This window comes from Rousettus aegyptiacus, unplaced genomic scaffold, assembly GCF_014176215.1.
Source record: "Rousettus aegyptiacus isolate mRouAeg1 unplaced genomic scaffold, mRouAeg1.p scaffold_m13_p_4, whole genome shotgun sequence".
Taxonomy (NCBI): domain Eukaryota; kingdom Metazoa; phylum Chordata; class Mammalia; order Chiroptera; family Pteropodidae; genus Rousettus; species Rousettus aegyptiacus.
In genome coordinates, this window is record NW_023416307.1 from 51,922,594 (window position 1) to 51,937,488 (window position 14,895).

At 45.0% G+C, this 14,895-nt stretch overlaps 1 protein-coding gene across 17 annotated transcripts in view; it reads right to left on the reverse strand.

Annotated features, from left to right (window-relative positions):
• Nucleotides 1-14,895, reverse strand: part of KALRN (kalirin RhoGEF kinase) — a 592,295-nt gene that overhangs the window by 182,292 nt on the left and 395,108 nt on the right. For all 17 annotated transcript variants that reach the window (XM_036219576.1, XM_036219573.1, XM_036219571.1 and 14 more), the window contains exons 32-33: nt 13,747-13,889; nt 10,681-10,783 (exon numbers count right to left, since the gene is read on the reverse strand). In XM_036219576.1, the coding sequence (XP_036075469.1) occupies nt 10,681-10,783; nt 13,747-13,889 (246 nt within the window). The remainder of the gene's footprint in view (nt 1-10,680; nt 10,784-13,746; nt 13,890-14,895) is intronic.

Here is a 14,895-nt window from a genome sequence, read left to right on the forward strand (position 1 = left end):
CCTTTTCTTAAAGAATAATTTTTCTCTGACAGACACTCTTAGTTTATGATAGAAAAGAAATTAAAGATATTTAGGGATTATGTGAATACTCCCTGATCTTTTCTCTTTGTCTAGAATATCTACCTGCCATGAATGAAAAAAGCCCCAATCGGGAATCTGCTGACTGAAACTACGGCCAAAAGATGACTATCGGGGGAAATCTAGCATTCTGGTTTGAAATGCTAGATTCAGAATTAACAATTTGGGGACTACCTTCAAGAATTCCCAAATGATCTCTTATTAAGAATTGCTGAGTTCTTTAAAATAAAAGCTGCAAGTGTCCGTCACAGAGACATACATGGAAGTAAAGGTTAATTAAAACAAACAAACAAACAAACAAAAAAACCCAGACGTTCCAGTGCATTTGAAATGCCTTAAAATTGAGCATATTTGGGCTAACATCAGCATAGCAGAGAAAGGTATAAGTGAGCCACCAAGTTGCTCTGTTGTATTCACGACTATTTCCTCAGTGTCTAGAGTAGTACCTGACATATGGTAGGAGCTCAGTAGATGGTTGATGAGTTAATAAATGAGATAAAAAGATACTCTACATCAAAATCCCTAAGAAAAGAAAAAATAATGAGCTTTAAATATCCTCTAGTGCTCATTAAGTCAGTCTGTTGTCCATGCGTACATGGGCAATAGCGAAGAGTAAGCCAAACTGTTTCAACCCCGTTCCAGCAGTGAAAGGATACCAGACATCAGGGGACAGGAGACAGAGCCTGTCTGTTTTTTCCTTAGTACATCATAAAGTGCAGAGAGGAGGATAAGCCTTTGCAGTTGGTATAGAGCAGAGAGCGATGTAAGGTGAACATTCGCTAAGCATTGCACAGGCAGCACCGGCAGGGGCCATGCAGACTGTAGGACCAGCTCTCCTGAACTTCTAGTCAATGTATACATCTCTCGGCCATTAGCAATTTTAAGACAGTAGGTGCGCATCCTAAACGTGGAAGACTCAGCTTTAATCCCTATCATACGAGGAGGCTGAAAACTAACTATCAACTCTGAAACAGGGAAGTCTGCTCAGTCACAGCCAGGGCCAGACACATGGAACGCGGCAGGAGAAGAATGCTAAGACCGATCAGTTCTGGCAATGATCTGGTTGAAACTAGGGAGTGGACACCTGTAACGGGTCCGGTTTACACAGTTCTCCTAACAGATTTCTCGCAACAGCGAAGAGCTATCAGGGCAGAGGCAGGGTGCTCCCCTTGGCAGGCATCTGCTACTTGGAGAGGCCCTGAGCCAAAGTCACATCCTTGCTCCTAGTGGGAGGCTAGCACTGAAGACACTCAAACTTGTTTTCCTGGACAAGGCCCTGCTTTCTGGCAATAGGATCACATCATATCATCCAAATACCACAAATCCTTAGATCCACCCACCCCCATTATCTGTCTGTCATGCAACACTGGTCCTGGCAGGCAGGTGGGCAGCAGCCACCAGTAGTGTGGAAGTGACACCAAACTGACAAGCAGGTAAAACCCAAGCAAGTGTTTTCCATCTAAGCTCAAGATCAAGAATGGTAATATTTACCCACTTGTCTGTCTATCGGCTTTTCCCAAGAATCCTATGAAGTGGTCACAGATGACATACATCACGTTTACAGCATAGTGCGGATTGGTATAAAGTCGGTTCCGCTAAAGCAAAACCACATTTCAAAGCCACCTTTACCTGCTCCATCTCTAGTCTCAGTGCTTTGGCTCCAGACATTCATTTCTAGCAACATTTCTACTTGAAGTTTCTAAATGAGTTAATTTTCATACCCACCAGATTGCTTACCTCCAGACACCATACGCCTGCTGTCACTTCTAGTCATCGAGGAGCACAGCTTTTTAAGAACAATATTTCCCACAGCCTGTTCCACCTGCCATCAGCTTTAACAGGGGACCTGGTCATTTTGCTCTGCACTAAAATAACTTCTTCTCTTAAACCGATACAGATGGAAAAAAGGGTAAGTCCCATGCCACGAGGTCTGTGCAGCATCCACCAGTAAAAGCCTTGCCCTGAGAGCTGCCACTGCTCTCTCTGCCTACAGCCCCCGAGCTTTGACCCGGCCGTGCCATCCCCGCTCCTCATCCCCCTTCTCCCCAGAAGAGCACGCCCAGCAGACGTGCAATACTCACTTGGGTCTGATCTGCCCTGGACTGTCACCGGCTAATCCACTTTAACATCTTGGCTCACTCTGAAACTTGTTTTCTCCTCTCACCAAGAAATTTCGAAAACAGAATTAAAATTTGCACTGGACTGCCACCAGGCTGAGCTGGTTCTGGAGGCTCACTGCTCACAGGCAGCTTGGAGGCAGGTTGCAGACTTGCCACATCTCAGTGCTCACTGCCAAGCGCTCAGAGCCCAACTCGGAATTTGCATGGAGAGGCTCGAAGACGCTGTCTGGGGCAGAATTACACCCCCACCAAGGCCACTACATGAGTCATAAGTACTTGGTATCAAGGAGTCTGTGATAGTCAATAATACTTGAAAAATTGTCCTTCTCTTTTGCCATATGCTAGCAGCCCTGGAGGCACTGGACTGAGCTATACAACTACTGTGCAGTTTGCTTGGGGTCGCTATGGATTTTGAGAGGCTAGGACAGGGTGGTACAGAGGCAGTCAGAGAAAGGCGTTACAACAGCATGTGCTTTTCGCTGCAGGCTTACTATAAAAGCACTATGTTTTTAATCCAATTTAACAGGCAGGAAATTGCGTTGAGTTTGAGTCTTAGGTCTGCCATGAGCTGGCTTTGTGACTCTGAGCAAGTCACTTTGTTTCTTTTAAACAGGACGAAGGCAGAGGGCTGGATGATCTCTCGGGTTCCTCACTTCCTTAAGCCTCTAAGTTTCCAAGGTCCGAACTCATCCCCGAGTCAAATCTGGCCCCTGGCCATCCCTGCAGCTATCACACACAGATCTAATCTAGTGGCAAATCACCTTTTGCAGTTTCCCTATTTTCTGTAACACATTGGTGCCAGGCTGCCACCAGAAGCAAAGAGATTTTGTGTGAATGCAGTGCTCTGAGCATCGTGAGAGCACCGCTAAGGTTCCCGGGAGGCTGCCTGTGTGCGGCCAACCACTCGTGGGCTGCTGGATTTATTGAAACGTATTTACTGTTTCAGATCACTGGCAACTTTAAAGGTGGGTCTCCCAAGGGAGGCTTTCAAGCTATAGAGTATAAATCAAGGTATTACATAACGTACTGCTGTCATGGGAGATTTTGTCCTGTGGACCTAAGTTGTATTTTTCAGTAAAGTGTATTCCGCACCCTTTGGAGGTGTGCAGTTTCTGGAAGCCAGTCATTTATTTCAGCAACTCTGAAAAGCTCATTTATTTCAGCAACTTTGAAAAGCTCTTTTCAAACCTAGCCCTGGACTTGAATTATTCAGAAATTTGAAAAACAAAAAACAAACCAACCAACCCCCCCCCCCCCCCAAATAAAACCCAAACCCCACACTCTCACAATTTGGGGTTAAAATTTAAAGCAAAGATAGCATTTTTTTTCTTACTTTGGAGTGACTACCAGAATCAGAAATCACTGAGAAAAATCAGAATGCCTAAGAATCGTCCAGCAATTCGGAGCAACTGTACCGTCTGTCAGGCATGGGGTGAGACTGAGACTCAAGATTACATAAGCTTATAAAGTCCAAGTTTAGACTCTGGACATATCCACTCTAAGCCCTGGTAAAAGGAAGCACAATTATATACTGTTTTCAGGTATTTATTTAAGGATTAGGAATTGTTTATTACTACATGAGAGTCAACATAAATCTCTCCCTATAAGGAAATAACTTATGGCTCTCAGACCCCACCAAGACAAAGGGCATAATAACAGAAGGGCTGAGGAATGTCTCCAACAGATGTATCACATTTTTTCAGCTGTTAATGTAGAGCATTTTATGGGTTAGACCTCCAGTAGGTGGTTCACCTGCTCAGGCACCCCAGCAAAATGTAACACACTGTCACAGTAATAGTCTGGAGACCCAAACTTGGGTGGACCACTCTTAAAAATTCTGGTTTTTAAGAGTTTGTCAAGTGAAAATTATGACCTAGTGTGAGCTGATAGGGTTTTTATTTGCCCTGACATTACTGAGTCTCCACTTTTCCAGATGTTTGTTTTTCTGTTCAGTGGCAAAACCCAGTGATCTGTGGGCCCTTAAAACTCCAGGAAGCACGTTGTCTGTTTTCTTGTGTGGGAGTGCCCTGTAGTCATTCGGACAGCGACCTACCTCATTTCTCCTCTGCTTCATATACTTTTTCATATATGTTCTCGGGTAACTCTTCAAAATCCTGGGGAGCAGAACTCATCACCCTCACAGTACAGATGAGGAGACTACAGCATGAAGTGATTAAATGACCTACTAAAGGTCATACGGCTAGCAAACAATTGTGGATTGAATCCATGCCTGATCTCAAAACCCATCCCCTTACTGCTACATTCCCTTTCTTTCCTGCAGTAGATGCTTTGCATGCCACCCCGATCTGCTTTCCCACCAGGGCACCCATCCAGCTTTTGTGTATGGTGGCCGCTAACAGCTCGCAGCTGACACAAAAGGCCAGCCCCCTTACCTCAATGTAGGGCAAACTCTGGGTGAAATTCATGCTCAGGAGCCAGACTGAGTTAGACTCCAGCTGAAACCACATGCATGTTTGCTTTTCCTCCTTCCCCAATGGGTCCTGTTTCCTTACCCCTTTTCCTGAGAACACATCTCCATAAATTATATGCGAAGATATCTGAGTCTCAGACTCTGCTTCAAGACAAGTAAACCTACGATGCTCTCCTCCCTCCCTTCCCACAACCTCCCACGGAGCCCTAGCCTATGGCCAGCCCTGTTCTCTTATGGCTTTTTAAAATTTATAAGCCCATTTTTCCCCCCTACAATCATCCGTTCCCCTATCGACACTAATCCCTATAGGGAAAATAATTTCCTACATCACACTCAAGTTCTTCCAATTGCAGCATCAGCCCACTTCTCCTAAGAAGAAAAACTCAGCAGCCTCTTATGTCTGATGCTATTAGTTGAAGACTAGGGATGCCATCCTTTCTCTTTCTGCTCATTTCCCTTTAGCTCCCTACAAGAAAGGAAACTAGAGGATAGCTGGGCCTTGCTTCGTTCATTGTTGTCCTCCCAGCATGGAGAACTGCACCTGCTATGGAGTAAGCAATGCCTCAACACAGTGTATGAATGAAGAGAGCTAGAACAGGTCAGTGCAGGGGCTGGGCCCTCACCGATGCACCAATGCCCCAGCCAGGACTTCAGTGATGCGCCAATGCAGAGGCTAGATCCTTTCTGACTGCAGCCCTTGCACCTAGTGGCCTGCTATGTGCTTCCAGAGTGCAGGTGTCAGGATTACCAGGTTCTGATAAACCAGGTGAAGCTCTACAGAAGTCTATTCCCAGAAGGCTCTAACAGCCAGGCTGCCTGTCTCTACTGCATGTTACTGCAGAGAGTAACACTGTAGGCTTCTTGACTTTCCCCTTAGCTGAGCTCTCACCATCTCTAAACACAGCCTTCCCTCCCGATCAGTAAAACACAATTTTGGTCATGATCCACTACATCGATTTGACATGTCAGATTTAAAACTCACTGAGTTAGATTTTGAAATCTCCAGGTTCTCCAGGCATTTCCCTGTCCCCCTTCGATTCATTGCCATTATCGGTCCACCTTGCATCTTAGATCACATTGGCTTATTGTTGAAATTTCTCATTCAAATCACAATCAGCCCAGGGATGTTCCAGCAGTGTTCTCTCCTTTACAATTTTGCAGAGAATAGCACCTGCAACTCATTTTCACTTCAATTTCCTCGTCTCCAGCCAGCCTGGACATGTCTAGAAATTCACAGTGATCTTTGGATGGAGAGTATCCCTACTAGGATGAGTTTGCAATGTGAAATTCAATAGTATTTATTGAGCATCTCCAGCATGCCTAGACTAAATGGTAAATACATGCCTAGGGACTGTCAGTGTGCAAATGGCCACTTCTGTACCATGAGCTAGAAATCAGTCAGCAGACAGATATCACGTTAAACGACAAGATACTTCTTCACTGCTACTTTATTACTTAGCCTTGCAAAGCCCCATCACTTAATCATAAACCTATTAGCAAAAGACACTTTACCATGGAATGCTCAGAGTAGCAAGAGCATATTCCTGAGCAGAATAGGAAGGGGCTCAGACCACCATGGCACAAGGTAAGCTCACCTATTTGCCTTCAGGGAAATAACAGTTTTGCATGAGATAGGTGTAAAGTAGAACCTAATTACACAGACCCACAGATCTATTTGAGGGTTGAATGAAAGCAACTTTGGGGAAAGCTATTGATGCCATTTACTGAGGCACCCATGTTGGCTTGGTCAGCGTTTAATGCAGAATTAAGAATATTAGACTGATTTCTCATCGAGGGAGGATTTGCATCTTCAGTGAGCAATCACACCTTGCCTGCTACAGAGACTAGTGGCCAAGTTTCCTTTCCTAGAAAGAAGATTTAAGCAAAAAAGGTTCCAAGTGTCAAAACCTGGGTAAGAAAAGAGAAGGGGACCAAGCATTGATCTTCTCTGTCCCCAATTTTCTCTTTTAAGGAAGAATTTGGATGAAGCTATAGAAGGTATGATTATCCAATAATGCTGAGAGATATAACTGACACACTAGACAAAATAATTATATTCATGACATGCTAGAATACTGGATGAAACTAAATGAGAAAATCTAATATAGTAAGTGCCTGATACTTAGGTTACTAAGCCACCTGCCCAGCTAAGGGCAGCCCATGAAAACAGGTGTGGCAATTTTATGAGCAACATCATACACCCCTGCTAGACACGATGTACCATCGTAGGGAGACCAGACAGAGTAGTCCCAGATCAGGGGCTGAATTTGCATTAGTGAGATCACACCTGCAGTATTCCAGATGCCCCACCTTATATAGACCACTGCACACTGGAGTCAATCCAGAAGAATACAATCAAGACATGGAAGGGTCTGAAAATACATTACTACAAGGAACGTCTGGAGAAATTGAGGACTTCTAAGCAGAGAAGATTAAAAGATGAGACGTGTCTTCACATATATAAAGCTTCAGGGGTTGCCACTGGCCAAAGGTGGTACAAGATGAGGATTAAAATGAATACACGACAGTGATGGATTATAACCCATTAAATAACAAAATAACCCATGAGCCAATGCTACCTACAAATATCTAAGCCCTAGATTCTAAAGGCTACCAAACGGAAAGAGGAGTAAGGTTGTTCTGTTTATAGTCAGATAAATTGAAGCTGTTTTCCTTTAGGTCTAATATGTTAAAGAACTTGCTGGCAATTAGTTAACAGACAAGGAACCCGAGGGCAGGACTTTTCTCAAGAACTTTGGGAGATCTTCACAGTCTGCTGAATAATTGTGCACTCTTACTCACAGTATGTAAATGTCTATTTCCCCTCGAATAATGGTTGAAACTAACATTTACTACATGTTTAACAGGTGCCAAGTGAATATATTTTTCTTAATTTTCCAAATGCCTCAGTGAGATGGGTATTATCTTTAATCTACAGATAGGGAAATGCCAGAGCTGGGATATGAACGTGGGTGTGTCCGAACCTCTTCCTCCCCACAACGGCACACACAATACACACACGGTGATTGGAAAGGGGCCCTAGGACCCCACAGCTCCTCAAATAGGTCTATCATGGCCCTTTCATGGTGACATTTTCCTCACCTACCCACCCCAGCAGCGCCACTATTCTAATTCCTCTAGATCAGAAGAGGAAGACTGGGGCCTGATCTAGAAATCACTGTTAAAATGACCCTAATCCCCGTGAGGCGTCTGCCCCGTCCCCTCCCCACAGCCACCCGTGTTTGTCCTTCTGTTGAATATGGTTCAGTTTGCCTGAATCAATCCACTTTGTTTTCTTTTCTTTTCTTTTTTTAAATTAAGTTTATTGGGGTAACATTGGTTAATACAATTATATAATTTTCCGGTGCACATCATAATTTGACCTCTGTATATTCTATTACGTGTTTACCACCCAAAGTCCAGTTTCCTTCAGCTGCCATATATTTGCTCCCCTTTACCCACTTCACCCTCCCTTTACCCCCTATATTTGACCCCCTTTACCCCATCTACCTCCCTCCTCCTTCCCTATCCCCTATATTTCTTTTCTTTAGTGTGTTTACCTGACCACTTGGAAACCAATGGCGATCAGTTTCCTGATCTTTGGGTATAGTTAGGGGAAATTTTAACACTGCTGATAACATCTATGAATTCAAAGATTCCAATTAATGGTTTCTCTGATGAAGGGGCTGCAGATCAGAAGGACACATGGCTGTCCTGTTATCATTCTTCTGTGTTGGAACAGTAAGAACATTCTAAATTATAGACCCCCCTCTTTATTTTACTCTGGAAGTGTGACTTTCTAAGTGGTTTTCCAGGTTTCATGTATGAAATACAGAATCTCTCATCATCTCCCAACCTGCTGCCCAGGTTTCCCAAGGCTTGAGAAGATAGTTGGGGGGTTCATGTCCCCTGCAAGCCACGTTCTCCTGCTGACTAAGGCTTTCTGCTCAGAGGTCAGAGAACCTCTAGGCGTCTTTAGCATACTTAAAACTACAATGTATGTTTGGCTGCTTTCAGACCACCTGCTTTAGCTGCCTCTTAATGCTGGAGCTCCCTGAGATCATGGACTATGTCCTCTCTGTTCATTCATTCCACTAGTACTTCCTGATCATCTATGTGTGCTGTGTGCCAGAGGTACAGCAGTGAAACAGACAGACATCGCCCCTGTCCTCATCAGGGCTTAACAGTCTGGCTATGGAGACACACATGAAACGAAAATCACACAAATGAGGATTCACACTCAACGAATAGTCCACATCTCTCTACAGTATCCAGCACAGAGCTCAGCACGTGGTGGGTGCTTTTTCACGAATATGTGACCAATGGTTTTCCGGAATGTGCAGAAAGACTGACCAGCTGAGTTAACCTTAGCACTGGGAGTTCAATGTCTGACTGTTAGAGTGAGGGGAAAATGACATTGTCAGATCTCTCTGACAATGAATCAGAGAGATCTGGGTTCTAGTTCCTGCTTCTCTACTAACTTCTAGGATTTTCTTGGGCAAGTCACTCCGTCTTTCTGGGCCTCAGTTTCCTGACCTACAGAATAATGTGTAGGTTCCAAGATTCCTCATTAGTAACAAAATGCCTCCTGTCAGAGGCGTCCTCATTTAGCCTCACCTACCTTGCCAGAAGACAAGGCATGGCTGGAGTTGACAGCTTCCGAGGACAAAAAGCTCTACAAAAGGGGTCTGTGTGTGAGTCAGGACTGTGGGGAAGACGGAGCAGCAACGGGAAGGGATGAATCCTCTGGATTATGAAACTAATGGGCTCAGTCTGAACATGGGAAACTCTGCACTTCCCCTACCACCCACTGACTGTTTAAAAAGAAACACTTTCTCTCATAGGATATTCTAGGTTCTATTTCTAAATGACAAGTCAGATGAGAAAGGAAAGTACTGGAATAGTTTTCTTTGTATGTTTTTACAATTGGAAAAAAACCCCACACTTTTCCGTCCACTCTGATAGTCAAAAAAATAGCTCAGAAACTTGAAGGCAGGGTATCGGATAGAATTGTCATCTTAGGAGGTTTGGGTCCATAGTCTTTTTTTTTCCAGTAAGAAAAAAAATTAGGAAAAGTCCTAATGAATGCAGATTATCTTTAGAAATATCCATAACTTAGGAAACTAAAATGAAACAAGGACACAGTCTGTTGCCTGAGGCTGAAGGAGTAGGCCAAAATGCCAAGTGTAGGTAAATTGGGGCAAAGTGGTCTCTCAAAATCCACAACTTCCTTAATAAAGTCGCTGATATGCAGCAAAATATCATATCACACTCTCTGATCCTGAGGTCACTAAACTAGGGGGGGTCAGGGACAAAGCCTCGCTGTGTACCTGCTGCAAATAAGATGGCTGAAATCTTCACCTGGCTGGAACAAGTACACTGACCCTCGGCTACCATCTTCTCTCTTTTGTTTCATCAGTGCTTCTGACTTTAGTTTATTTGCTCCAAAATTTAAGAGAGCAAGTGATCCGGCTTTCTCACAAGACTACTACATCCCTATGTGCTGCTCCGTGTACCACTTCCTGGTCCTTCTTCCCTTAGGAACTGAGCCTCACCATCTAGCCAGAGAAAGGCATCTCTTCCACTGGAGCCTCTGTGGACAGGAAGTGCCTACCAACCAGCATCTCTGTGGCCATTTCCCAAACTACTGGTCTTGATCTAACTTTGAGGTGAGCCTGTTCGATCATTATAAATACAAGCCAGTCACAGCTACTGAGGTCTCAGGAAACAATCCCAGCCTCAGCACCCTGAGTTCAGCCTCCCAGAAAGCAAAGTAGTCTAAGCAGCCCATATGGGACATCTCAGAAGGAGAGGAGACCCAGACTCTCTCACTCTTCATCCTTGCCACTTCTGCTAGACTCACAACATGAAAGGTTGGCTGACTGCCCCAATCTCTGTCCACATTTGACATAACCTCCTCCAGCCCTACAGAGAGACAACTGGCTCCTGAGGTCAACCTCCATAATGGGAGAAATCCTCTGGGGTAACTCTGCAGGGGTGGTTAAGTCAACAGGAAGTTTTAGGGGAAGGAAGGTTGGGGCACTGTCCTACCTTGTCACTGTCCACTGTGTTCTGAGATGTCCTAGAGGCAATGGAGATGGTATCCGGCTGGCTGCTCCCATCTCCCTGGCTGTCAACATCCTCCACTCCATCCCTGCAGGAATAAGAGAGAAAAAACAGGGGTGGGGGTGGGGGGAGCTGCTGTGGGTTTGGAGCAGACAGGATTTCCAGCTGGGCTGGCAGAGCAGAGCCTCAGCACTTTGAGCAGGGATTTGTCTAAAATTATCCCACTAAAGGGAGCAGCACTATGTGATTTTCAATGATGTCACATCTTGTGCTTAGTACATACATAATCACTCTGTTGACTGAACATGAAATGACTCCTTCCCCATAAATCCTCTGGCCCACAGTGCAGAGGGGGCAATTATCTATTCACTTTTACTGGGAATGGGTCTATAACAGGCATATCCTACTCAGGACCTAGGCTTCTATGCAACAATCCTAGAGTTCAGAGTATTTGCATAGTTTTTCTGCATCTTCTAACAGGATAGGGGTTGATTTATAGCTGGCCTATAAAGAAAACAGAACTGATAAGAAGCTTTTTTCTTTTTTGACTTGTGTTTCTTCTTTTCAAGAAGATGGAGTGAGATACTTTCTCCAGGGGTGATTATCTTTGGAAAGTTCGTGTTGGACCCTCAGCTCCTGGGTATGAGGAAGAGTTTACCACCTTCATTTGGGTGGGGCTTGTTGAGCTCATGCTTCTTATGAACACAGACAGCTGAGGCATCTTTTCAAAGATCGGAGAACAGTCACAGACTGCTCCTGAGCGTCTGATAAGACAGGTTCCCCAGTGCACTCCCAGCATTTGGACCCCTTCCTGGGCCCCTGAACGAAGTAACTGTCCCACAAGTCTCACATGCTCCTTCAACTCTCCAATCCTGCTCTGAACCCACAGCCAGAGCCAAAGGGGGATTAGATGCCTGGGAACTGGCAAAGGCTGAATCATCTCCATGTCAGGAAAAACTGGAAGAGATGTGGGCCAAGGGTGGGTAAGTTAGCACAGGGAATGACAGTTCTTCCCTTGGAGGCTTTTATGAATGTCACAGCCAGCCTTGATGCTGCTTAATGAGAAGTCACGGCATTAGAGAGAAGGGGGACTTGCTGCCTGAGAATGTTACTGCATGGGCAAAATGCCCCATGTACTGACACTGCCTCACAGCGTCTACAACCACCTGGTGTATGTGAGTGTGTGTGGACATATGTGTGCATATGGGCATACATGTATATACACAGTGTTTACTAGTCAGAAAATGTGCTTTCTCCCACCCAGAACATTTCTAAGTCAACTGCTCTCTCACCACCACTTGTAGGCTTGGAAAATGCCAATTTATTTTAATAACATAAGGCACATGTTTGTAGGAAGGAAAATCTGCTGTAAAAAGAAATCATGTGATGCATTTCAAAACCAAAAATAACGGACTTTTAGATCATCTGTTGTTTTAAGTACCTGGGCCACTGCTCCCCACCATTTGTAGATAGTTGAGAGTTGGCTGTACTTCCTACTGCCCACTATTCTGGCCCACTGCAGGCCCTTCTGGGCCACTCCAGATGAAGCCAGTTCTGAGGGATGTGGGGAGCCCATCCAGGAGTGTGGGCAGTATTCCCCAAGCCAATCCACTCCTCCATAAACTCTGTCCCCATATCCAGGAAGCCAAGCTAACGAAATTATAGACTGCCTGGCTGTTCTCTACACAGTCTGCCAAGGCTTCTCACCGCCTCGTCGTAGGACAATGACAGGGAAAAAGTAGAAAGCATTTCCAAGACATGTCCACCCATGTTCCAGAGACGTTCAAACTCTCCTACACTAGGAAAAAGGAGCTCTTTCACAGAGTAACCCTAGCCAACCTCACCTGAATATCCTTTCCCACCATAGTCCTGGACATTCAGCTCTTTATGAACGTTTCTATTCTATCTCCTTTAGGAAAGTAGGGGCTTCCTATAGCAGGGCCTGTCTCCAGTGCTAAACTACCCCTAACTGGGACTCTGGACACAGGTGACTGAAATCAAAGTAGCCTCACCCCTAATACTCATAATTTGTCCTTGCAGCACAGAGAGGTAACCTTATCCTGGCCATGCAGCTCTTTGGGGCTCTGCCTCATGGAGCTGCCTCTACCCTAGTCACGCCCCTCATTTGGTTACCATCTCCCTCTGCGGCTCCCCAGCCTGTGAATTCCACTCGATGCCAAAGGGTTGACTAAACCTTCTGGATTTATTCCCTTCATGAAGAGGGGAGGAGAGGAGAGCCTGTTACCCCCAACAACCATCACCATCAGGTTCCTGGTTTATTTTTTTCCAAAATTGACATGAAATGTTCTCACGCTTTCTTTTGAAGTGGCCTCTAAAAGTCACTGTAGGTGACTGACACACAGAGACTTGAGAAAGAAATATTTGAAAAGTCATCCACTCGTCTAAGGGACACTGGGATTCAGAAGGGCCCAGAGAGATGAAAATACACAAAATAAGTATTCTTCTGCCTGATCATATTGCTTATCTCAGATGAATGAAGGTGAGGACTCTGGGGGGTGGCAGTCAGAGCTGCAATGATAACCCCCCAACACCATCCCCATGCACTGCAGTACACAAGCCTTTTTACTGTTGAACTGGTCCATAGAGTTCTCCTCTCACGGCCCACCCCCTTCTCGAAGCCTTCCCAGACACTCCACTCTAATGCTCATCTAAAGTCCTCTCTCTTTGAATTCTTACAGTGTCTACTGCCCCTATGGATAGTACTGATTCTTCTTGTCCACTATTCCACATGTGAGGCACGACTGTTAGATGGTTCTTGAGAGAATGGACTCATCTTACACTTCCTTTTATCTTCTTATAGCACCTTGTAGAATATCTATCAAATAAGAGGTGCTCAATGAAGCCCTGCTGAATTGAATTGACGGTAACTGGTAAGACACTTAAAGAAGAGACAACACATTTTAGGTAGAACTCGCTGGGGCTTCATAGAGAGGGGTGCCACCTGCAGAGCACACCATCCCTGTGGAAGCAAAGGTTCACCCTCCCGCTCCCAGAACCATGAGGCAGTGCTGAGGGGGAGATGCTGGTTACCTCTTACTATTGTTCCTCTGTTTAGCTGGTGTTTTGGGGAGCTGAATTGGCTCCTTTAGAGCTCCTTTCAGGTGAATGATCCTTTCTTGAATCACCTCTCGTATGTTCTTGATCCACTCCTGCTTGGTTTCTATGTTGGAGGCCTAGAGTGCCACAGGGAGAAAGAGTGAGAACCCCATCTCCCTTCACCCTACCGAAACAGATCTCGACCCTCCTCTTACAGGCTTAGTCTATTATGGTTAAGAAACCAAATGTTGGAAGAGTTTATTTCTCATTTTATACTTATGACTTTTCAACTCCACAGTCATGTTTCTCCAACTCTGAGAATAGGACTATGATCTCAGGACTCAATGTAGACTTGTATAGGGTGATTTTCAAAGTATTTAATAACCTGTAAGGCATTAACCAATACTGACATCTGCCCTGGGGCTGGAGCAGTATCTGGAGGTCCCCCATTGGGCCAGGGGTTGCTAGATTCTAAGGAGGTCTGGGGAGCAGTGGAGGGGAAGCAAGGGGGCATCTGGAGGCAGAGGCTATTTATGAACTGGTATGAATAAACGTCAGGATGATCAACACCTAGTATGGCCACATAAGCTATACTGACTTGACTGAAGGTCACTCCTGGCTTTTTAGCCTGGTATTCCATAAATACCCTATTTGTTGTTGTGGAACTTTTTTCAGGTAATTCTCCCCTGTGATAGGTAGCAACTATGCTGGCAATTCAGGGTGAAGAAGTGTGAAGCTTTGGCCAGTGTTGGACATCTTTTCCTTGGTGATGGGCCCCTCCCTGAGAAGCAAGTGACTGGTGCGTGAGCCACCCTCAGGATCTCTTCTCAGTGAGGCTAACGCTGCCATGAGCACTGACTCCGCTCCCAGGCTGCGTGCACTCTGGAGAGCTGAAATGACTCCTTACCACCGTCACCCGGTGGAAGGCCCTTTCTTAACACTCTTCTCAATTGGCATAGTTCCCATGCTAGTATAATTTACTAGAGCTTCTAAATGTAAGTTCCCAGAGGATACAGTCCGTATCTTAAACACAGCTATCCCCTACAACACTGAGTAGAATACCTTATACATACAAGGTGTTCAGGAAAATAATGTTGAATGAATATGGAGCAAATCGAGATGCCTTTTGTCAAAGGGTCAATT